The following is a 22,624-nucleotide window of genomic DNA, read 5'->3' as shown; positions in this document are numbered from 1 at the left end:
CATCTTGACGGCCCTTAGCACTCCGAGAGGAGTGGCTGCCACTACTCCAGGCATAGATCTTTAAACTGTGTCTCCTTTAGTTTGTGGACTCTTAGAAGCTCAGTCTCTCCCTCGAGTGTTGGGTTTTGGAAGCAGCTACCCAGGGGCAGCTGGGGCTCAGCTGGTCAAGCATCCGACTCTTGGTTTCGGCTCAGGTCTCCACTCAGGTCATGATCCTCAGGGTTGAAAGACTGGCCTGCATCAGGCCCAGCGTCAGGCCCCGGCACTCAGCAGTGAGGCTTGTCCCCCTCGCTTTGTGCCACGCCCCCCCCCCCCACTCGTGCGGGCACGCACACTTTCTCTAAAAGACATAAAATCTTAAAAAGCAGATAGCCGGTATTGAAGGAGGAGGCACACTCTGCTGTCAAAGGGATAGTTTGATCCCTCCTATATGTGGGGTATCTACTCATTTCATTAACAAGTGAGAATTTAAAATTGTCTTCTCTGTTGCTGAACACTAATCATGTAGTGATAGGATCTTTTCCTTCTGTAATTCTGTGTGAACTAAATTACCAACTCTAAGTGATTCTTCCCGCTTTTTCATGGGCACATACCAAATGGTCAGTAACTTGACTCAGAGGCTGGTTTGATGATCAGATTTTGGCTGTGACTTCTCAGAAGCTTCACACAGAAATAAGGTTTATTCCTTTCTGGGAATGAGTCCTATAAAACATTGTGCCAACAGGTTCTGCGCAGTGGCCCTGACAATATTCTTAATCTGAATGAGCAAGGCAGCTAGACAGCTCTGTTGCGCTTTGAGGAATGACAGGCCTTATTATCCCTTATTCCCTTATTATCCCTTATAATCTTTATTATTTTTGCTGTTTAAAGTTTGTACTTTGATTTTGCTTTCCACAATCCTAATAGGAGAGCAAAACAGTGACCTTTTCATAGTGTTGCTTTTTTTTTTTTTTCTTTTCCATAGTGTCACTTAAAGAGAGGTCTGGTCCAGTTAGTCTGTTTGTTGTTTATTCTAGAACTCAAGATTATTTAAATAACTATGAACTTCCAGGAAACTAAGCAAAATTTTACTTGCAAAAATATAACAAGAAATTTGTAAGAGTTGTGTTTGTTGGATTTTCTGTAACCATTTGACCTTTTGGTTTTACCTATTTGTGTTTTGCTTTGCAGGATGTAGAGATCGATATTGAGCTGGCTCCTGGAGACCAGACCAGCACACCCAAAACCAAAGAGCTTTCTGAGAAGGACATTGGGAACCAGCTGCACATGTTAACCAACAGACACGACAAATTCCTTGATACTCTCCGGGAAGTGAAGGTCTGTGTGCGGGTTCGGAGGGATGGTGGTTCTTCTTTCCCCTGAGTATGTTGACTCCTCAGGCAGGACTACTCCACAGCAGTGTGAGGTCATCTTCTACAAATTACAGTTAACTTTCTTTCCTTTCTCAGTCGACACCATCATAGTTCTGTGAGACTCTGAAGTGGATATTCTATGCAAAGATTTGAGAAAGGATTTACAGTATCTTACGGGAAAAATAAGAAAAAGAAGTTAATTTTTCCACTGCTACCCGTTGAAAGAAATGGTAAAATGGTTTACCAAATACATGATGAGACTTGGCTGGATTATTTTTCAAATGCAGTAAAAAAGGAGAAAATGAGAATAGGTTCACATGGTAAACGAAATCCACCTCACTTTGCAGGGAGAGGTCCTCCACATGCATCTATTTTGAGATATAGCCGGCTAGAAACTCCCGCTTTCACAAACTCTCAGGTTAATTACAGGTATAATCATTTTTAGTTAAAGACTAAGAGAATCCAGGGGCGCCTGGGTGGCTCAGTGGTTAAGCATCTGCCTTCGGCTCAGGTCATGATCCTGGGGGCCTGGGATCGAGTCCCCTGTCGGGCTCCCTGCTGAGCAGGGAGTCTGCTTCTCCCTCTGCCTCTCTCCCTTCCCCCCTAATCATACTCTCTCTCTCAAATAAAATCTTAAAAAAAAAAAAAAAGTTAAGGCTCCATATACCAAGTTGCTTTTGAGGTGTATTACAAAGAAACAGTGATGATTCTGTTCATAGCATGAGCTAGGTGAAAAAAATTAAAAACTAGTTATCACAGAGTTTCTGCGTTTAAACTTCTCTAGTGACCTATCCCGAATTTGTGCATTAAATTAACCTTTGAATTTTTTTTTTTTTAAGATTTTATTTATCTGACAGAGACACAGCGAGAGAGGGAACACAGCAGGGGGAGTGGGAGAGGGAGAAGCAGGCTTCCCGCTGAGCAGGGAGCCCGATGCGGGGCTCGATCCCAGGACCCTGGGATCATGACCTGAGCCAAAGGCAGACACCCGATGACTGAGCCACCCAGGTGCCCCAAGATTTTATTCATTTATTTGACAGAGAGAGAGAGATAGCGAGAGAGGGAACACAGGCAGGGGGGGTGGGAGAGGGAGAAGCAGGCTTTCCGCTGAGCAGGGAGCCCGATGCGGGGCTCGACCCCAGGACCCTGGGATCATGACCTGAGCCGAAGGCAGATGCTTAACGACTGAGCCACCCAGGCGCCCCAGCCTTTGAACTTTTATCTGAGTGATAGTGTGGCAGTTAATATGTGGAGAAACATAAAACATTTGGTCTTCTGGTGCACGGAACAGGAAGCAGAGCATTCTTACATGTAGATGTAAGGTTCTCTAGTTCACAGACTGAAGACCTTACTAGGCCCGTCTCTCCTGTCATCACTGCCAGAAGGTGGCATGGTGGATCAGTGACCCCAAACCTAAAGGCCTTTCTTGGCTGACAGTTATCAGGATAAGTCACCATGTAGATACTGACTTACTGGTTCCCTTGGCATAAGTTTGATGATCAGCTTCTTGTGGAAGATCAGTCAGAGTACATTTTAGCAGTGCTAGGTAACTGAATGAAACAGACAAGAGTAGCCAGCCCTCATGGGACTTGTGTTCTAGTCAGGGCAAGTAATAAATGGAAAGCAGTAAAATCAGTATGTATGTGTTAGGTGGTGAGCGCTCTGGAGAACAGTAAAGCAGCCAGGAAGTTTAGGGAGTTGGAGTGGCGTTCATGTATGTATGTATGTGTATATATATACACATATATATATGTGTATGTATATGTGTGTGTGTATATATAATGTATATATATATTTTTTTCTCGATGGTCCAATCCCATGTAAACATTTTTTTATTTAAATTCAATTAATTAACATACAGGGTATTATTGGTTTCAGAGGTAGAGGTCAGTGATTCATCAGTCTTATATAACACCCAGTGCTCATTACATCACGTGCCCTCCTTACTGTCCATCACCCAGTGACCCCATCCCTCCCCCGCCGCCCCTCCAACAACCCTGTTTGTTTCCTATGATTAAGAGTCTCTTAATGGTTTGTCTCTCTCTCTGGTAAGAGTCTCTTAATGGTTTGTCTCCCTCTCTGGTTTCGTCTTGTTTTATTTTTTCCTCTCTTCCCCTATGACCCTCTGTTTTGTTTCTTAAATTCCACATGTGAGTGAGATCATATGATGATAACTGTCTTTCTCTGATTGACTTATTTCGCTGAGCATAATACCCTCTAGTTCCGTCCACATCATTGCAAATGGCAAGAGTGTTCCTGTTACTGTATCATGTGTTTATGGAAGCTATTTTTTATAGAGCAAAGTAGGGTTAAAGTCCCTGCATTTATAGGTCAGTCCAACCCTGACATTTTCATTCCCGAAGCTCCTCTACCTGTGAAGTGGGCGCCTCCAGATTATTTGTTTCTAAGTCTAGAGGGACTAGGGGGCATCTGAACAGGTCCTTCACGAAACCAGGCACTCCTGCTCTCGTTTCTGCTGTGGGCGTCTTGTCCCAGAATTGACCGTCTTACTCTCTGTGGGAGATCTGTTGAGGCCATTGTCCCCTCCCTGCGTCCCTGGCGCTGCAGGGCCACACAGCATCCGCAACCCTTCTTCACGTCTCCCTGTGCTTGTGTGTGAATGAGAATGAGCCAGGAACCTGTAGAATCCTCCACCTTCGCTTGAGATGAGCATTTTTATCAGCAGGTCTGTGATCACGTGTGGCCCAGCAGTGCTCTGGCCTCTGCTAAATGACCCAGGGCTGGGGGACCGCTGACACACTGGCCGGGGAGGATGGAGCAGCCATGTCAGGTCATCCAGGGTCACAGGGTGGCCTGAGTGCCATCCGGGAGCGTCCTTCACTTAAGCGTTTCCCCCATTTTCCTTGAGATATTTATATCTTTGCTTTCTGCATTTTTGGTAGACGTGGACGTGAGGGTGACTTCCTTTCTTGGGTTTGCTGTCGGAGAAAGGAAAAGCATAATCATGACTCATCCATCACTGAAGCTCCGTCTCCTTGGGGATGTGGCCCCGTTGGCCCGGTGGCTTCAAGCTGGCTAGAAACCTGCCGGTTCATAAGGAATCTTGGCAGCTAATTCAGACTTTCAAAAACAGCAAAGCTGTGGACAGTCAGAGGCATCTGTGGATTTGGTTCACTTTTGGGGCCCTTTGTTTCCGACCCTCGCCCCTTGCGCAGGGTGTCCCATTCCAGCCAGGCCGCTCCCTGTCCGCCTCTCCCCGGCCCTCAGCTGCCGAGATGCTGAATTCTCAGTTCTTGATTTGTTCTTCAGAATTGTACTTTTTGGCCAGTAACTTACCTCCTGTGCGCATGCTCCTCCTCCTTCCTCTTTCACGTTTCCAGCGGCCTCAGTTTTGAGGGCATGTCTGTGCCCCTCGTTTGCACGTCCGCATCAGCATCACGTTCCTACCTCTCAGACTTGGTTAGAAAATGCCCTTGAAAGTTAAAAAATGCAGGCATGCCTGTGGGTTCCTGATGCTCAGAATCTATGTTTTTGCTCTGACCTGACACTTGCTCTGTCTTTGAAAGTTTGAAAGTGGAGGAGCGTGTGATGAAGCATGAGACCAGAGCGTCCCGCGTGGCTCCATGAATCTCTCTTTTTTCTGTAGACGGGAGCCCTGCTCAGCGCCTTTGTCCAGCTGTGTCACATTTCCACAACGCTGGCAGAGAAGACATGGGTCCAGCTTTTTCCCAGATTGTGGAAAATTCTGTCTGACAGACAGCAGCACGTGAGTATATGTTTTAAAGCCAGTCTTGGAAAACGTAGTTTTAGGTGTTGATAAAGATCTGTGGAAGAAAACCATCTTGTTAAGTGTCACAGGATGAGGGAACTAACTGCTCACTGTGGTCTAAGAGTGAATTCTCCAAAATACTGTCAGAGGCTGCGTGAGAGTGAGGCCGTGGAGATTTTTGAGTGGAGACCAGTTGTGATGCACTCTTGGGTTTCAGGCGCTGGCCGGTGAGATCAGCCCGTTCCTGTGCAGCGGCAGCCACCAGGTGCAGCGGGACTGTCAGCCCAGCGCACTCAACTGCTTCGTGGAGGCCATGTCCCAGTGCGTGCCCCCGATTCCCATCCGACCCTGCGTGCTCAAGTACTTGGGGAAGACGCACAACCTTTGGTTCCGCTCCACGTTAATGCTGGAGCACCAGGCTTTTGAGAAAGGTCTGAGCCTGCAGATTAAGCCGAAGCAAACGACGGAATTTTATGAGCAGGAGAGCATAACTCCGCCTCAGCAGGTGAGGCCTGCCTCATCTTCCGGGTCCTGTCGCCTTTGCCAGTGACCTCCCCGTTTCAGTAAACCTTACAGTGATTTTAAATGACAGCTTGGTGAAGTTGCCTTATTGTCATGAGCACTCAAGAAACCACACTCTGTTTTCAGGAGATACTGGATTCCCTGGCTGAACTGTACTCTTTGTTACAAGAGGAAGATATGTGGGCTGGCTTGTGGCAGAAGCGTTGCAAGTATTCAGAGACGGCGACGGCCATTGCTTATGAACAGCATGGATTCTTCGAGCAGGTAGCCAGCGTCCTGTGTCCAGTGACATGGCCGGGCCGCATGGCTGAGGAGAGGTCATTTCTAATGATCTCAAGTCAAAGTTCACGTTAAATTAGTTCACTGGTTTATTTCAAGCATTTATCCTACATAGAAAGGACCTTTGATTGAAGTCTTAGTTTAAGAGAAACCTACACACGTGACACGAACATTTCTGAAGCTCAGTCCTAAAGCCTTTACTGTTAGTTGCTAATGTGGACGCTTTTTATCTGCAGTCAGTGGTGCTGTTGGAAATGGCAGATAGATTGTAGTTAGTGTTTAAACTGTAACCCTCATGTTTGTCCTTTCATTGATGTGTGGCCCCTTGTCCCAGGAAACGGTTCTCAGCCCCTCAGTGTAGGGCACTGAGCCACAGAAACTCTAGAAGCACAGTGTCCTCGCTGAAGGATGGAGAGATGCATCCCAGGGCTAGGCAGTCTCCACTGTCCATTGTCGGGGGGGGGTGGCGGTGACGTGCCACCTCTGTTCCCTGTGTGTGCGGAGCCTCGGGCCAGTGATCTTCTAGAGAAGAGCGTAGGGCACCCCCAAGCCTGAGATCCAGCTTGCCCTAAATAATCAAGAGCATTATTGACTTTTTCAGGCACAAGAATCTTACGAAAAGGCAATGGACAAAGCCAAGAAGGAGCACGAGAGGAGTAACGCCTCCCCTGCTATTTTCCCGGAGTACCAGCTGTGGGAGGACCACTGGATTCGGTACGCCCCGGTGCTTGATGTATTCAGGGCTCTGTTAGGGAACTGGTAAAAAAAGAAGTCTTTGAAATTTTCTTGTAATGAGTGCTTTTAAAAGGGAACTTTGCTACTTTCTTTACGGCCTTATAAAGAAAAGAACGACCTCAGAACAGCATTCGGTCCATGAGTAATTAAAAGCATCCATTGGAGAAACAAGAAATGATCTCTGCCTCCCACTGGCTCTGGCGCTTTGGGCTCTCTGTGGCGGGCAGCCCTCCGTGTCCAGGGGGACGCTTTATTTCAGACAGCAGGGTTGCTCTCTGCAGTGGGGCACCTTGGGAACCCACCCTTTGCCCTGTGGTGGGAAAGAATTTTTTTGCAATAAACAAAGTCTATCCCTTGCCCTTTCTGAATCTGTGAGTGTGTTGGTAACTGAACTTTTGCTCTTGAATCCCTGGTCTTCCAGGTGCTCCAAGGAGTTGAACCAGTGGGAAGCCTTGACGGAATATGGCCAGTCCAAAGGTCACATCAACCCTTACCTGGTCCTGGAGTGTGCTTGGCGGGTATCCAACTGGACTGCCATGAAGGAGGCATTGGTGCAGGTGAGACCACCCTCCCACCTCCGGGTGACTGTCCCAGGCTCAGATTGTGTGGATCTCCAGAGAGTTCTCTTCACTTAGAACAAGCTAGGCATTCTGGCAGGTGAGCGATAGCTCTTGGGAAGCGAGCATTATCTCTGGTTCTCTAACACCTTTCCCAGGTGTATTCAGTTTGGGGGAGTTAGATGCAGCATTAGTTCATTGTGGCAGGTCCGGTGCAGAAGGGCTACTGGAGACGAGCGCGGCGCGGGTGAACCCTGCGCCGAGCCCGGTGGGTTAGTTGCTGCTGTCGGCAGAAGTCTGCCGAATGAAGCCGTGTTCTCTTCCGAGCATGTTTGTGGTGGAAGTGAAGGCAGAATGGTATCAGTGAGGCTGAGTCATGCACTGGGTTGAGCTCCACATTTTTTTTAATTAAACTCCATCCAGAAGAATTCGGTGCTCAGCGGGAGAGTGGGCACAGAGGCCCCATTCCCTTCCTCCCACTGGGGGGATCCAAAAGCCACAGTAAGGGACAGCGCAGCTCTGTGTCCTCTGAGCCCCATGACACGTTATTACTTTGGCCTTAGACGGTCTTCAGATGCGGCCGTTCTCGCTGCTCTTTATCGTTCCCTGCATCTGGGCCCTTCGCTCGTATTCTCCCTCGGCCCCTTTCCCTGCTTCTGCTCCTCGTCTCTCCACCTTTTCTGTGTGGTGGTCGTGGTTGGGCTTGAGGTGGAGGAAGTGCCACCTTCTTCTCACCTGCCCTTCTGCCCAGCCCGGCTTCGTTAACACTCACACAAGTGATTTTCCTTTCTTCTTGTAATTCGGAGACTGCAAAGCACGCTAAGATTATAGAGCTTACTGTCTTTGAAACGATGAACCTGAAATTTTAACCTGTACTGTGGCTACTGTGTTTATGTCGTTACTGATGTTGCTTTTTAACGTGGAAGATTGTAGAACTGAGATCGTGAACCACAGAGGGCGGAGACAACCCAGGGCTTGACTTTGGGCTTGGGATCTGGAAATTGCTCGTCTGATGCAGGGACTTTACTCCAGAGATAACCAGTCACTTGTATCAGTAAAATGTGTATTGTTTCTGACAAAACACATTTACAATGGATTCTTTCCTTGCTCTGATAGATGTTCTGCTGAGTAAATATTTATAGTTCACTCTGCTGTTTCCTTTCTTCTCCCTTCCCGGGGTTTCTCTTAGCTGGATGCGGGCAGCACCATGCTGTCTATGGGTCTGAGAAATAAGTTTCTTCTTTCAGAAACCCTTAATAATTTTCTAAAAATTATAAGCCCCTTACTAATTAGAAAAACTCAAAGTATACGAATAAACATTCTGGGTAGTCTGTAGTAAATTCACATAGTCTTGGTCCAAGTAGATGGTCCAAAATTATTTACTCATTTACTGATATTTCAAGAAAAAAAAAGCCACTCAAATTACTTCTGTTTTTGTTCCTATGCATTATGATTTCAGGGCTGCTTGCAGAAGTATGGTTTTCTTGGTTTGACTTAATTGATGGGGTAACTTGTTTCAGGGGGTGGGAAACAAGAAATGCCTTTGTTCTCAGTGTTTCGGAGGATAGATGTGTTGACAAAAGCCTATCTTGAATAGTGTTTAAGCCCAGAAAATGTGCGATTGGTGTGATTTTAGCGGATCGTGTTGGAAGCAGATGTTTTGACAAGTTTGTCTTCCTAAATTTCTTCATCGTTGGGTTATTGAGATCTAAGAGAGGCCATGAATGTGAATGTGCTTTAAAGAAGTAAGATGTCAAAAAAACAAGGCGGAGAGTTACATAAATGCAGGATGGCATCATCATCATCATCATTATACCGATCATCAGTACATCAATACAGATCATATGTCAATACATCATACATCAATACAGATAGTATTTTGGCACTAAAATGTGTATATTTTTATTATTGCCCAAAGATGTTTCAGAATGAATGTTATGTTGATCTTGTTACAGCAAGTCCTGTCAAATACCTTCAACAGAGGTATCCTTTCTTCTCATACACAAAGAGATTATCTTTGAAAAGACCTTAATTTTTATCATTTATGTTTTTAAATGCTCTGTATAAGATCGGTAAAATGAGACCAGTTCTAATGCTTCCTTTAGAGGGTGGTGGGCAGACAGCTTTCAACGGTAGAAGGGGGAGCACAGGGAGCCTTTATGTGGCTCTGAGCCACGTGGGGGCGGTGGGGGTGGTGGGGGCAGGGTTAGAGCCGAGGAGAGGAAATCTGACAGTTCCAGGCTCAGTGTACTTCACGAGAGAGCTGACAACCAGAACGTGAGAAGAAATCTGGGCGAAATTCTATAGTAGGTGACAGAGTGCGGCTTTGAATGACAGTCAAATTTATGAATGTTCTTTCACATTCTTATCAGCTGGAATCGTTGCCTTTTGCTTCCTTGTATAATGTGGAACAAGTTAGATTGATTTCCCAGGATAACAGTATGAATTGGAAACAATTCAAAATTATATTTATCAGAGTGGAGACGAATATATATTTAATACTTTGGAAATTTGCTGGCTGACTTTGTAGCCGAGGGGTGACCATTAATCTGGTTTGTCACATCGGTGTTGATCGGTTTCCCTCCTTTCTGGAGCTGCTGATGACTTAAGGCAAAGAACCTGTAGAGGCTGACTATTCGCTAGTATTCGGAAAAGGAGAGTATCCAGAAAATGCAATCTGAATGTTTGTCTTCTCCAAAGAAAATAAGTATCTATTCATAGTTTAATTTATCGCTTTGCATGATCGGCTACAAAAAAATTGGCTTGCATTTTTGACCCTTCGTACTGAGCAGTTTGCCCATTGCTTCCATGTAATGTTCTTTCACCACCAGGTGGAAGTAAGTTGTCCCAAAGAGATGGCGTGGAAAGTCAACATGTACCGTGGATACCTGGCCATCTGCCATCCTGAGGAGCAGCAGCTCAGCTTCATCGAGCGCCTGGTTGAAATGGCCAGCAGTTTGGCCATCCGCGAGTGGCGGCGGCTGCCCCATGTGGTGTCCCACGTGCACACGCCTCTTCTCCAGGTGGGCGTGGCGCGCATACCCAGCCGTCCTGGGGGCCCCTCCCAGCAGCACGCCCCCCATCCAGGCTGAGGTCCGTAATCCGAGCTGGACAGCAGGGAGGAAGATCCTTCCACTTGTCTTGTCTCTAATTTAAGCTCGTCCTCAGTGGAAGGAAGGCCAGAGTCAAAATACAGAGGAATAAAATGTTCTCATTTTTGGAGCTTCCATGGGATTTAAATGACAGATGACATCTTAGGAGTGATTTTGATGATTCTCATTTTTGCTCCAGGCTTTTCTTTAACGGCCACTATCCCCCATCAGTGTGATGCCATGGTGCATCTCCTCCTCGCTGAATCATCTGCACCGTTTCTGACAGCTTGTTCCAGCCACACAGGCCACCATTCACTTGCTTGGCTCTCCCACAGTCCCGCACACATGCTGCTTGTCTCCACAGAACGTACTTCTTCCCACCCCTCTGCCTGACCTTGAGGCTCCATACAAGCAGGAAGTGAAGGCTAAGGCAGAACTGTCAAATGCAGGTCGCAGTAGGCACACAGCCCTCAGCAAAGGCTGAGCAACTTAGTGGTTCTGGTCTTTAGGGACATCTTTGGCTAACTGGTTGACCCCTAAGCCACCTGAGCAAAGATGTTGGTGTTTGCATGCTGCAGATAAGAGAGACTTGATAGACTCAGTGTACCAACATACTCCGAGTGGGGGTCCCAGAGGGAGTGGAGCCAGAAAAGGGGGCAAAAGGAATATTTGAGAAATAATGGCTGAAGACTGCCCAAATTTGATAAGTCAATTTCATTTACCAAGCAGATACACAAATGAGCTTATAAGCATGGGAAAAACTGCTCACCATCATCAGTCATTAGGGAAATGCAGATCAAAACCACAGTGAGATACCACCTCACACGCACTACACTCAGAATAAAAACAATAACGAGTGTTGGTAAGGATGGGGGCGAAATTGGAGCCCACGTATATTGCTGGTGGGATTGTAAAATAGACTGGAGACAATGTGACATTTCCTCAAAATACTAAGTACAGAGTTCCTAGATGACAGCGGTTTCGATCCTACACACACACACACACACACACGCACACCCATGTTCACCCGTAGCGATATCCATAATGGCCAAAATGTGGAAACTGCCCAAATGACCGTCAGCTGATGAGTAAATAAAAAGTGGCAGACCCAGGCAGCGGACTGTTGTTCAATAAAAAGGAACGTGTACTGAGCCCTGTCAACAGCGTGGTGAACCTTAGCAACGCTCTGAGTGGAGAAGTGTCCATCTCTGAGGAGTGTCCAGGATGGGGAAAGGCACAGAGACAGAACTCGGATCAGTGGTTGCCACCCGCTGGGGGAGGGAATATGGGGGAGGCTGCTGACGGATCCGGGGCCGCTTTTTGGATTGAGATAGGCATTCCATACGTAGGTGGTAGTGAGGGTTCTACATTTCTAGGAACGTGTTAAAAACTACTGAATTGCACACTTTACAGAGTGATTTTGGTGATGTTTTAATTGTATCTCAGTAAAGCTGGTATAAAACAGATACCACACTGCTGTGCTTTCAGTAGGCTTTCAGCGGGAGGGAGGTTTCCGAAGACAGGGTAACGAACTGAACTTGAGGTGCAGATGGAAAGCAGAGGCCCTTGCAGGGAGTATCTACAGTTAAGATCAGTCAGCAAGATAGCAAGTAGTGAATCTAGGTGCTATGCTCGGGAGATTCTGACAAGTTCAAAACAAGGATTCTGCCCCAGAGGAGCGCCTTGCTGGAGAGAGGAGAGCCATAAGAAGCAAACTTTCACACCAGAGGGAGACTGTGATTCAGTGCCTTGCAGTAGGACGGAGAGGGCACCCAGGGTTTAGAGAAGGGGGAGTGGGACCTCACGGGTGGAACTTGGATGGGCTCAGAATCATGGCCAGGGCGTTTGGAGCCAGCAGTGCGTCTGGGCTGTGAAAGGTAGACAGCTCAGGAGGGACGTGACGGAAAACCTATGTGCCAGCCCAAAGGGATGGCGCGAACCGTGTTTTGAGATGCTTAGTGTGGCCACGGTGTTGGAGTGTTGCTGAAAGGAGAGCCTGAGGGCGGGCGGGCCAGGCCAGGCCGTTCTGATCTGAGCCCACGGTAGGAGAGCCCAACTTAGGTGGTGGCAAAAGGAATGAGAAGGAGTTTGGGGGGCTCTCCGTTCACAGGGTGTGCCCCCTGCACCACTGTCCTCCCTCTCCTACTTTGCAGTAAGCCACAGAGCTGAACTTTTAAAAGTGGGGGGATCAGGGGAGCAGAGTTTGGGGTGAAGAGTAAATGAAATGTGGAAGTGAGGCGTCTGTAAGCGAGAGTGCTTCCTTCGGGAAGTGAGTCGGGAGACCTTGACAGTTCTCAGTTTGCTGAGGGGCTCTGGTTTATTTTCCTCACCGGCGCTCACTGTGGGATCCCTTGTGCTGGTCCCGTTCAGGCAGCCCAGCAGATCATCGAACTTCAGGAAGCTGCACAAATCAACGCCGGCTTACAGCCCACCAACCTGGGCAGGAACAACAGCCTGCACGACATGAAGACAGTGGTGAAGACGTGGAGGAACAGGCTGCCCATTGTGTCTGACGACTTGTCCCACTGGAGCAGCGTCTTCATGTGGAGGCAGCATCATTACCAGGGTAAACCTACCTGGTCCGGCATGCATTCATCATGTAATTTTCCAGACACCCCGCTGTTCTGGTTTCATGTCTTGGTTTTGTTGTGTTGTGTTTTGTTTTTTTTCCTTCTACCAGATGTTCTAATTTCTGGCGGGGTTGGTAGGTGTGGCGGTTGGTTTGGCAAGGGGAGAGGGGAAGGCGGTGGAAGATGGGGAGATTCCCTCCACCCGTTAGCACTCTTCCAGCCAGAACAGAGCGGGCGCTAGGGGCGCAGGCCGGTGGGGTCTGAGCTGCGGGGTATGGTGCTCGTTGTGAAGGGCCGCCCGAGGAAGAGCTGCTTGAAGGTGGCAGCGTGGAGCCTCCTCCGGCTTTCCGGGTCCTCTTTGTTCAACCCGCCAGCACCCCTTAGAGCCACATTCCTGATTTAGTTATAGCCACGATGGTAATGGTCCGCTCAGTAGTCGGTGCTTCTTAACCTCTGACTTTCGTATCAGGTTATCTCCCTTGTGTAAAACCCAAGGAAAAGTAATGAGGGTTTATCTCAGAGCTTTCTGTTTTCATAAGCCATGTTGTGCGTGTTTTTCATTTTTTATTTCAGCCTTACTGTGGAACGCTTTGAGAGATGTTTGGCGTGGACTGATGGTCCTTTTCTTTGCTCTCTCTAGCTATCGTAACTGCCTATGAAAACAGTTCTCAGCACGACCCAAGCTCAAACAACGCCATGCTTGGGGTTCACGCGTCCGCGTCGGCGATCATCCAGTATGGGAAGATCGCCCGCAAACAAGGACTGGTCAATGTGGCTCTGGACATACTAAGTCGCATTCATACGATTCCAACCGTGCCCATCGTGGACTGCTTCCAGAAGATTCGGCAGCAAGTCAAATGCTACCTCCAGCTGGCAGGAGTCATGGGGAAAAACGAATGTATGCAGGTAGAGTGAGCACGGGGGCCGGCGGCCGCCCCTCTGCTGGGATGTCCGGCAGAGCACGGGTGCCCCGTGGAGACTCCTGGTGCAGAGAGTGGGAAAGGAGGGTCAGAGCTTCCCAGAAACATGGCGTTGTTCGTGGGAGGCAGTCCCTTCACCACCAGAAAGGGAAAGGAAACCACTCTGAGTGTTTGTACATTTTACCGTCTCTGTTCTATACCGTCTTTGGTTGACATTTAAGGAAAGAAAATGAAAAACTGTGCGTTATGAGGATGTAGAGTAGATTTCAATCATGTTCAGAGGAATAGTAACAAAAACAATGAAATGAACTAGACATAGAACGTTTTGGAAAAAGCAGTACCCTTAAGGTATCCAGGACTGAATGTGGCATTTAGTGATTCAGTTTACGCTTGTCAGTCAAGAACTGTTTGTGGTAGGCGAGGTCAGCCGTCAGCTTCAAGTGCACTTGTCAGTGACCTTTAGGGCTTACTGCCTAGATAAATATTGTAATGCAGTTTTAGCACCATTGTCTAGGAATTTCAAGAATTTTTTCCCCTACTTTTTTTTTTTTTAAAAACAGGGTCTTGAAGTGATTGAATCTACAAACTTGAAATACTTTACAAAAGAGATGACAGCTGAATTTTACGCACTGAAGGGAATGTTCTTGGCTCAGATCAACAAGTACGTATGTTATACAGAAGGAGAAAAGTTCATCAGACTATTTTAATAGTTATTTACAACTCGAAGTCAGTGTGAAGCTCCAGCCCAAGGTCGGTATGATTTGGTGATGGTTGTCGGGTGTGATACTTGAGGTACTCTGTCTCTGTGAAGATAGTAACTTACAGCGGGTGGATAAGCCAGTCTGCTGGGTAGGACTTAAAAACGCTTTTTAAAAATGAGTTGCTTTTGAACATAGGACTGCTGATGGCATAGATTCATTTCTCCCTTTTCGCAGCATGATATTTTGGACCAGAGTTGATTTGATTCCTTTTACGGAGATAGTTCCTGTTTTAGAGCAGGGCGTCAGGCTGTGGCCTGCAGACAAAATCCGGCCAGCGTCTGGTCTCTGGGAGCAGGCCCACCCCCGCTGACGGGCTTTATGGCGGCTTTCACACGACAGCCACAGAGTTGAGTAGTTGTGACAGAAATTGTCCGGCCCACAAAGCCTAAGCCCGTTTACTGTCTATGTCTAGCCCCTTCAGAATAAGGTCACAAAACCCTGTTTTAGAGAAATGAACATCAGGTGAAATTTTGTAAAAAGTATACAAATGAGATGTGCTTACAAGATGCTGCTCGTTGCCATATGTGGAGCTGTAAAGCCCACTTTTCACATTTTCAATAAAAGGGGTTGCGTTTTTAGCTTATTTTAAATAAGGAAGTGATTTTGTCAAGATAAAAAGGTTTTTTTTTTAACGGTTTAAATTCACATGACCTAAAACGCACCATTTGGAAGGGTACCGTTCAGTGGGCTTTAGACATCCACAGTGTTGTACAAGCATCACTGGCTGCTCATTCTGAAACATTTCTGTCACCCCCAAGAGAAACCACGGACCTCTTAGCGGTTGCTCCCTATTTTCCCCTTCCTTTGTCCCCTGACAACCACTAATCATCTCTCTGTCTCTGTGATGTGCCTGTTCTGCACGTTTCGAATAAATGGAATCCTACAGTCTGTGGCCTTTCGTGCCTGGCTTTTTTCACTCGGGGTCGTCTGTTCTCGGGGTTGTCTGTGCTGTAGCAGGTGTCAGAACGTGGTACTCCGTGGTGTGCCTGTAGGTTTTATTTATCCACTCAACAATCAGTGAACATTTCGACTGTTTCCACGTGTGACTCCTGTGAGTAATGTTGCTGTGAATGTTCACGTACAGGGTTTTGTGGGAGCCTTGGGGGTGAAATTGCTGGGTCATGTGGTACTTATTTATCTTGTCGAGAAACTTCCGGATGGTTCTCCACAATGGTTATGCCGTTTTACGTTCCTGCCAGCAGAGTCTGTGGTTTCCAGCCTCTCTGTGTGTCTTTGCCAGCATTTGTTCCTTTCTATTTTTCGGACTGTAACTGTGTTCGTGAGGATGAAGTGGGGCCTCACGGGTTTTGATTGTCGTTTTCCTGGTGACTGGTGGTGCTGAGCATCTTTTCCATGCCATTTGCGAGTCTTCTTGACAGCAACGTGTATTCAGTTATTTTGCCCATTCCTTAGTTGGACTATTTGGCTTTTTATCATCTGGCTCTAATTCTTAGACTTCTGGATGTGTCTCTGAGGTGTGTGATTGCAGACATTTTCACACTTTGTGCAGGCTGTCTTCTCAACTTTCTTGCCCGCGCCCTTAACGCACAAAGCTTCTCATTTTGAAGTTGGGTGTACGTATCTGTTTTCTTGGGCTGCTCGTACTTTTAGTGTTGTAGCTAAGACACCATCGCCTAATCCAGGGTCACAAGATGACTCCTCTGATTTCTTCAAAGAGTCTTACAGTCAGGCCTTCAACCGTTTTGAGTTAATTTTTATATGTGGCAGGAGATAGTGGTCCAAATACATTCTCTTGCACGTGTATAGACTCCGTCCCACCACCGGTCATCGAAAAGACTTCTTTCCCCGTAGAAGGGCCTTGGCGGCCTTTTGAAAAGTTAGCTGACCAGAAAAAATAAAGGTTTATTTCTGGACACTCAGCTCTGTTCCACTGATTACGTCCATCCTTATGCTGGGACCACACTGTATCGCTTACTGTTGCTTTACAGTAAGGTTTGAAATTGGGAAGTGCTCTTCAACTTTATCCTTTTTCAGGATTGTCTTGGCTGTTTGGAATCTCTGACGTTCCGCATGAGTTTTAGGTTATTCATTTCTGCAAAAGAGGCTATTGGAGTGATTGCATTGAATCTTGTTGGTTAATTTAGCAAGTATTGCCATCCTAACAAGATTAAATTTTCCAGTTCATGAACATAAGATGTTTATCTTTGTTTCATTTAACAGTGGTTTATATTTTTTAGTGTACAAGTCTTGCATTTCTTACGCTAAATATATTCTTAAATATTTTATTCTTCTTGATGTTATAAAATTTTTTTCCTAATTTTATTTCCAGATTCTCCATTGCTAAGGTACAGAAAATACAACTGAATTTTGTCTATTGCTCTTACATCTTCAACATTGCCAAATATTTATTTGCTCTGTTTTATGTGTGTGTCTTCTATAGGGTTTTCTGTATATAAAATTATATCATCTGTAAGTAGAGATGGTTATACATCTTCTTTCCACTCTGGATGCCTTTACTTTTTTTCTTGCCTAATTGCTCCTACCTAGGACTTCTGGTAGTAAGTTCAGTAGAGGTGGTGAAAGTTCTTGCCTTGTTCCTGATCGCAGAGGAAGACCTTTTAGTCCTTCACCATCGAATAAGATGTTACCTGTGGGCTTTTCTGTATGACCTTTATTATGTTAAGGTAGTTTCCTTCTGTACTTAGCTAGTTGAGTGTGTTTATCATGAGAGGGTGTTGGATTTCCTGCACCAACTGCGATGATCATGTTTTCCTTTTTCATTCTGCTAATGTGATGCATCCCATGGGTTGATTTTTTTTTTTTTTTTTATGTTGACCCACCACCTTGCGTTGCTGTGATAAATCCCACTGGGTCGTAGTGTATAATCCTTTTCACGTGCTGTTGGATTTGGTTTGCATTTATTTATAATCACAAGGGATATGAGTATCTAGTTCTCTTATGTCCTGTACATTGTTGGAAGATGTAAAACTCTCTCTCATTTGCAGATAGTAATGTGGTGCAGCCACTGTGGAAAATAGTTCATGAGCTCCTCAAAAAATTAAACACAGAATTCCCCTATGACCCAGGAATTCCCCTCTTGGGTATATACCCAGAAGAATTGAAAACGGGTGTTCAAGCAGGTTCTTGCTCATGAACGTTTGTAGCAGCACCATCCGCAGTAGCCAAAATGTCAAAACCACCCAAATGAATGGATAAGCAAAACCTGGTTAGATACACAGCGGAGCAGTATCAGGCGTAAAAGGGAATGAGGTGCCGCCGCCTGCTACAGCACGGGTGAACCTCGAAAACAGGTCACGTAATACAGGATTCCATGTCTGTGAGATACACAGATGAGGTCAGTCCGTCAGCCAGAAAGCAGGTTGGTGGTCCCCAGGGACTGGAGGCTGGGGGCGATGGAGAGTGACTGCTCCGTGGTATGGGGTTTTCTTTGGGGATGACAATAGAGTGTTTTGGCACCTGATAGAGTGGCAGTTGTATGACATTTTGAACGTACTAAATGCCACTGAATTATTCATTTTAAAGTGGTCGATTTTATGTTATGTGAAGCTCACCTAAAAAAAAAATTGTTTTGATTTTGCCTCCTCACAGATCTGAGGAAGCAAACAAAGCATTTTCTGCAGCCGTGCAAATGCATGACGTGCTGGTGAAGGCATGGGCCATGTGGGGCGATTATCTGGAGAACATCTTCGTGAAGGAGCGGCAGCTACATCTGGGCGTGTCTGCCATTACTTGTTACCTGCACGCGTGCCGGCATCAGAATGAGAGCAAGTCAAGGAAATACTTAGCAAAGGTGAGACCCAAGGCCGTCTGGTGGCCTTCAGGTTTGCATGAGAAGCCAGCTTCTGCCCAATCCATGCTGGGGGTGAGGCATTATTTCATGCCTGCCCGGTCCGTTCCCGTCCGTCACTCTTCACGGGATCTGTCACAGTTCCATTTGAAAGCTGAGAAAACGGAGGCCTGACATACTTGAGGTCCCAGGACTTTTAAGCAGCAAAACCGTGCCTGGAGTCAGTCCTGGGACTCAGTCCAGCATTCTCTGTGGGACCTCACCCCGGACAGAGATCCCTGCCCACTGACGAGGACGCTGCCAGGAGAACCCACCCGCCAGACACCTGGTAGATTCTCCCCTCTCACCTGCAGGGGAGGTGCCCACAGTCCCAGAGCTGCTCAGCGCTAGTCGCAGGTGACATGGGATCACAGGGTTTCTGCACACTCGCTGGCGTTCTTGTCCCCGGGTTGCCCCAGCGCAGCGTGGAGGGTGGGGCCGGCGGCTGACACGCACCTGCCCAGAGGTGACTGCTTAACACTGACATTCTTTCTTCGGTGTTGCTCCCTCTCTCGTGTCTCAGGAAACACATAAATAAAACCCAGAAGTCATCCCTGCAGAAAAGTTAGGAAAAAGTTGTTCTCCTTTTCTGTTTTGTCCCGTTAAAGGTTTAGATTTCTTAGAATTCCTTAGTGTCCAAATGTGGAATGAACATCAGCACCTGGTATTTAAAGCCGACTCCAGAAACACACCAGCTGTGATGACACAGAGAAGCTCCCTAAATATTTGACCCTGAATTTGCCTCCTTCTGGATGTAGTAGTTTCAGACATCCGTGGACACCAGGCCGCCAGCTTGTGGCCACCTCATTGCGGGGCGGTGTTCATCAGAGATTTTTAGCAGAGGTCCATTTGGTTTTGGGGAGGTCATGAGTGTGAATTAGCAGGTTAGCAGACCCTTGGGTCGCTAGGTTGGGTCGTTAGTGATTGGTGGTAATGCCTCATCTAGGTAAGAACTGTATTCACATTTGCGGTCTCATCTGTCTGTGAGACTTACACATTAAGTTTAGCAATATCGTTGGCCCTTTTTTACCCCTTTTCCCACATTGCCAGCAAGGATGTTCTATGTGCTGTTTTAATGTTGGGGAAAAGTCATTGACGGAGGGCCTCAGAATTTCCATTCACCTCTGGGATTTTCCTTCTGTCTTAGGTGCTGTGGCTTTTGAGCTTTGATGACGACAAAAACACTCTGGCCGATGCCGTTGACAAGTACTGCATCGGCGTGCCCCCCATCCAGTGGCTGGCCTGGATCCCGCAGCTGCTCACCTGCCTGGTCGGCTCCGAGGGAAAGCTGCTCCTGAACCTTATTAGCCAGGTGGGAGCAACAGGGTCTCTTTGTCCACAAGAAAATTACGTCTTCATTTCACATGCAGGAAGCTGTACGCACTTAGACGTCACTTGATCTAAAGCAGAATGAAAAGTGATTGGAATGACATAACCCAAGGTTGGAAAGAAAATAATCCACTAGATCATTACAGTATTAAAATGCCAGTTTCTTTGCTTGCGTATGTTGCCACATAAAGATGCAAGTAAAACAGGTATTCTCTTAAAATTGCTAGTGAATCCCTTGAATTAGTGAAGTGTGTATGTGATTGATACTTCGTAGCCGATTTCCCCTGGTCAGTGCCTGAGCCCTTCAGAGCTTCCCTTTGGACCGAAGTCCTTGGAATCGCAGCAGTTCTCACCCCTCAGCCCTCGGGCGGTTGTTCGGAGTGAAAGTTGTGTGCCTTGGGGATGGGGATGATTTCAGGTTGTCCCTCCGTGTGAGGAGCCTGGTGGGTAGAGGAAGGACCCCGATGGTGGGAATTTGGAGGCAGTTCGGTGTCGCGTACAGTGCCTGTGACCGTGTTTCTTATAAAGTCAGAGAGTCCTGTGACTGACTTCTCATGAATGAAGAGCGTCCTGACCGAGCATTTAGGAGCATGCTGCTCATCATTCTGTCTGTCCAGCTTACTTTGCTCTTTACACGCGATGCGTCATCCACGTTGTACCCAGAAATGGTTTTCTTTTTCTCCTTGAGAGGCTGCAGCGATGTGCTGAGGACTGGCATTTGGCCTGGAGTTTGTCTGCTGGGATGTAGATTCAGTCTGTGTGGTAGAACCACCGTCCATCAGACATCTCTTTATGTTAGCCAGCTGCCTGTGGCCTGTGGCAGAGCTAGGTACCCCCCCCGTCGTCTTGTTATAGGTGCATTTGGAAGGGTCTCAGTAACATCAGAGCATCAGAGTAGCTACTCAGGCCTTTTGAAGAAGCCGTAAAACCCCAGTTTGGTAAGGCTGGTGTTTCTTACCTTAAAATTTTCAGTATCCTCCTTGCTGCAGTTACGTGAAGTTAGTAACGAACCTATTTGTTAGTTAGAATCGGTTTCTAGTTCCCAGTGAATGGCGCCCAATATAAAGACTGACGTGTCATTTTGTGTTTTCCCTTTACTTGCCTGAGTAAGATCCAGGGACCAGTGCGGTTTGTCCTCAGGTTTACCGAATTAAAGGCAGGTGTGGTTTCTCTGTCATTAACAGTCCCCCAGGCAGAACTGTGGGCATGCACCGTGTTGATCTTTCTCAGATCTTTTAGGGGTAAACCAGGGATTTGACCTCCTGTGTAATCTGGGCTCGTGGATCAGCCCCGTCGTGCAGTATGTGCCTCCTTGGTTCACATGGAGACCCCAGCCCATTTACACATGGCGACAGTTATTTTCCATACAAATTGCCATCCTCCAGAAGCCCAGTGGTGAGCAGCGCTCTTTACACCCCATGTCTCTGAGCAGGTTGGACGCGTGTATCCCCAGGCGGTCTACTTTCCCATCCGGACCCTCTACCTGACCCTGAAAATCGAGCAGCGGGAACGCTACAAGAGCGGTATGTCTCGGCTGGGGCCGGCTGGCCAGACCACAAGGGGCTCAGTCCGCGGGGGCATCCCATGTCTGTCCTAAGCCTGTTTATGGTTAGCCAGTGAGAGAACACTGTGGGGCTGGGAGGCCAAGCCTGATCTCTGAAGCACGTCGATGGTTCTCCGTGGTTGTGATTTAATAGGGTGTGGGTTTACCTAAGTGATTTGGTCCATAAGTAGGAAAAATACATGAAATTTTTAGCCTTGGAAAATTATAAAGTTTAATAATGCATGCTGGTAAACAGTACAAATGTCATTTACTATGTATGTCATTTAGTTTATAATGTCCTCAGCTGTCAAAAGAATCAGCATAGAGGGGCGCCTGGGTGGCTCAGTTGTTAAGCGTCTGCCTTCGGCTCAGGTCATGATCCCAGGGTCCTGGGATCGAGCCCCGCATCGGGCTCCCTGCTCAGAGGGAAGCCTGCTTCTCCCTCTCCTCCCACTCCCCCTGCTTGTGTTCCCTCTCTCGCTGTGTCTCTCTCTGTCTCAAATAAATAAAATCTTAAAAAAAAAAAAAACCAGCATAGAAATCAGTCTTACCAGATTCTCTCAAGTAGAAGAGTTTTAATCTGTCCTGAATAGTCCTCGTATGTAAGAAGTAACTTAGCAGTGGTTTCCGTTGCCCGCTACACATGGTACCTTGTAAATCGTTAAAGCACCGTCAGCTTCAGGCCATTTTTAACACCCAGATGTTCATGCTTTGAGGCCAGAGACTCTGTAAGAAGGTGACCTGATCCAGTGGGCATGGTAACACCCCCTCTGAGGAGCTGGGCTGGTCAGGAGACTGCACGGCACGTTCCAGCTCTGGCCTCACGGGTCTACCTAGGTAGATGGGTGTTTGGGTCCTTTGAAAATTAAGGTGTTTTTATTCTGAGTGAGCCAGAGCTAGAGATATGGGCATTTGGGTTCTACAGCATATTTCTCATACCGCAGATGACTGTATTTTTCAAAAATACCTTTTTAACACACGATTGGGCTTTCCTAGATGAAAAAATGTAGAGCACTCATTAATTACTTTTAGATTCCCTGAGCTATCTGCAAGGAATGTATTGTGAAATATTTTTTCCAAACGTTTAAAAAATGCTCAAACTTACAGTAAAGTTAGAGGACAGTGCACACTCGCGCCCCCTCATCTCAGTTCACCATGTAGCACACGGCCCCGTTTGCACACTCGCTCTCTCTCGACGTGATGTTTTCTGCTTTTCACTGAAACGTCTGAGGCCAGGTCGTAGGCAGTCGCGCTCCGTGTGCCCGAGCCCCTCAGCGCACGTCTCCTTAGAGCCGGGGCGGCTCCCACAGTCCCTGGGGAACCGGTCTCGTGATGTGTTAACACGCCTGCAGGAACCAGCGTTCCTTTGGCCGATGGGTCCTCTAGAGCACCGAGCACTCGCATCGGGCCAGCTTTGCGCTGACAT

General features: G+C 47.1%; 1 protein-coding gene across 7 annotated transcripts in view; it reads left to right on the top strand.

Annotated features, from left to right (window-relative positions):
* TRRAP (transformation/transcription domain associated protein) overlaps positions 1-22,624 on the top strand; it is a 113,365-nt gene that overhangs the window by 74,351 nt on the left and 16,390 nt on the right. For 4 of the 7 annotated variants that reach the window (XM_028088565.2, XM_028088560.2, XM_028088562.2 and 1 more), the window contains exons 51-63: positions 1,171-1,317; positions 4,960-5,079; positions 5,300-5,587; positions 5,731-5,868; positions 6,485-6,597; positions 7,040-7,175; positions 10,007-10,198; positions 12,638-12,866; positions 13,478-13,743; positions 14,318-14,418; positions 18,089-18,290; positions 19,474-19,638; positions 21,088-21,178. In XM_028088565.2, coding sequence (XP_027944366.1) covers positions 1,171-1,317; positions 4,960-5,079; positions 5,300-5,587; positions 5,731-5,868; positions 6,485-6,597; positions 7,040-7,175; positions 10,007-10,198; positions 12,638-12,866; positions 13,478-13,743; positions 14,318-14,418; positions 18,089-18,290; positions 19,474-19,638; positions 21,088-21,178 — 2,188 coding nt within the window. The remainder of the gene's footprint in view (positions 1-1,170; positions 1,318-4,959; positions 5,080-5,299; positions 5,588-5,730; positions 5,869-6,484; positions 6,598-7,039; positions 7,176-10,006; positions 10,199-12,637; positions 12,867-13,477; positions 13,744-14,317; positions 14,419-18,088; positions 18,291-19,473; positions 19,639-21,087; positions 21,179-22,624) is intronic. The other 3 variants (XM_028088564.2, XM_028088566.2, XM_028088563.2) reach the window with 1 other exon arrangement.

Source organism: Eumetopias jubatus, unplaced genomic scaffold (assembly GCF_037043125.1).
Source record: "Eumetopias jubatus isolate StellerSeaLion01/CBP00866 unplaced genomic scaffold, mEumJub1_p1.0 scaffold_12, whole genome shotgun sequence".
NCBI lineage: Eukaryota > Metazoa > Chordata > Mammalia > Carnivora > Otariidae > Eumetopias > Eumetopias jubatus.
The sequence above is the reverse complement of the archived record's forward strand: the minus strand, read 5'-3'. Positions and strand labels throughout refer to the sequence as shown.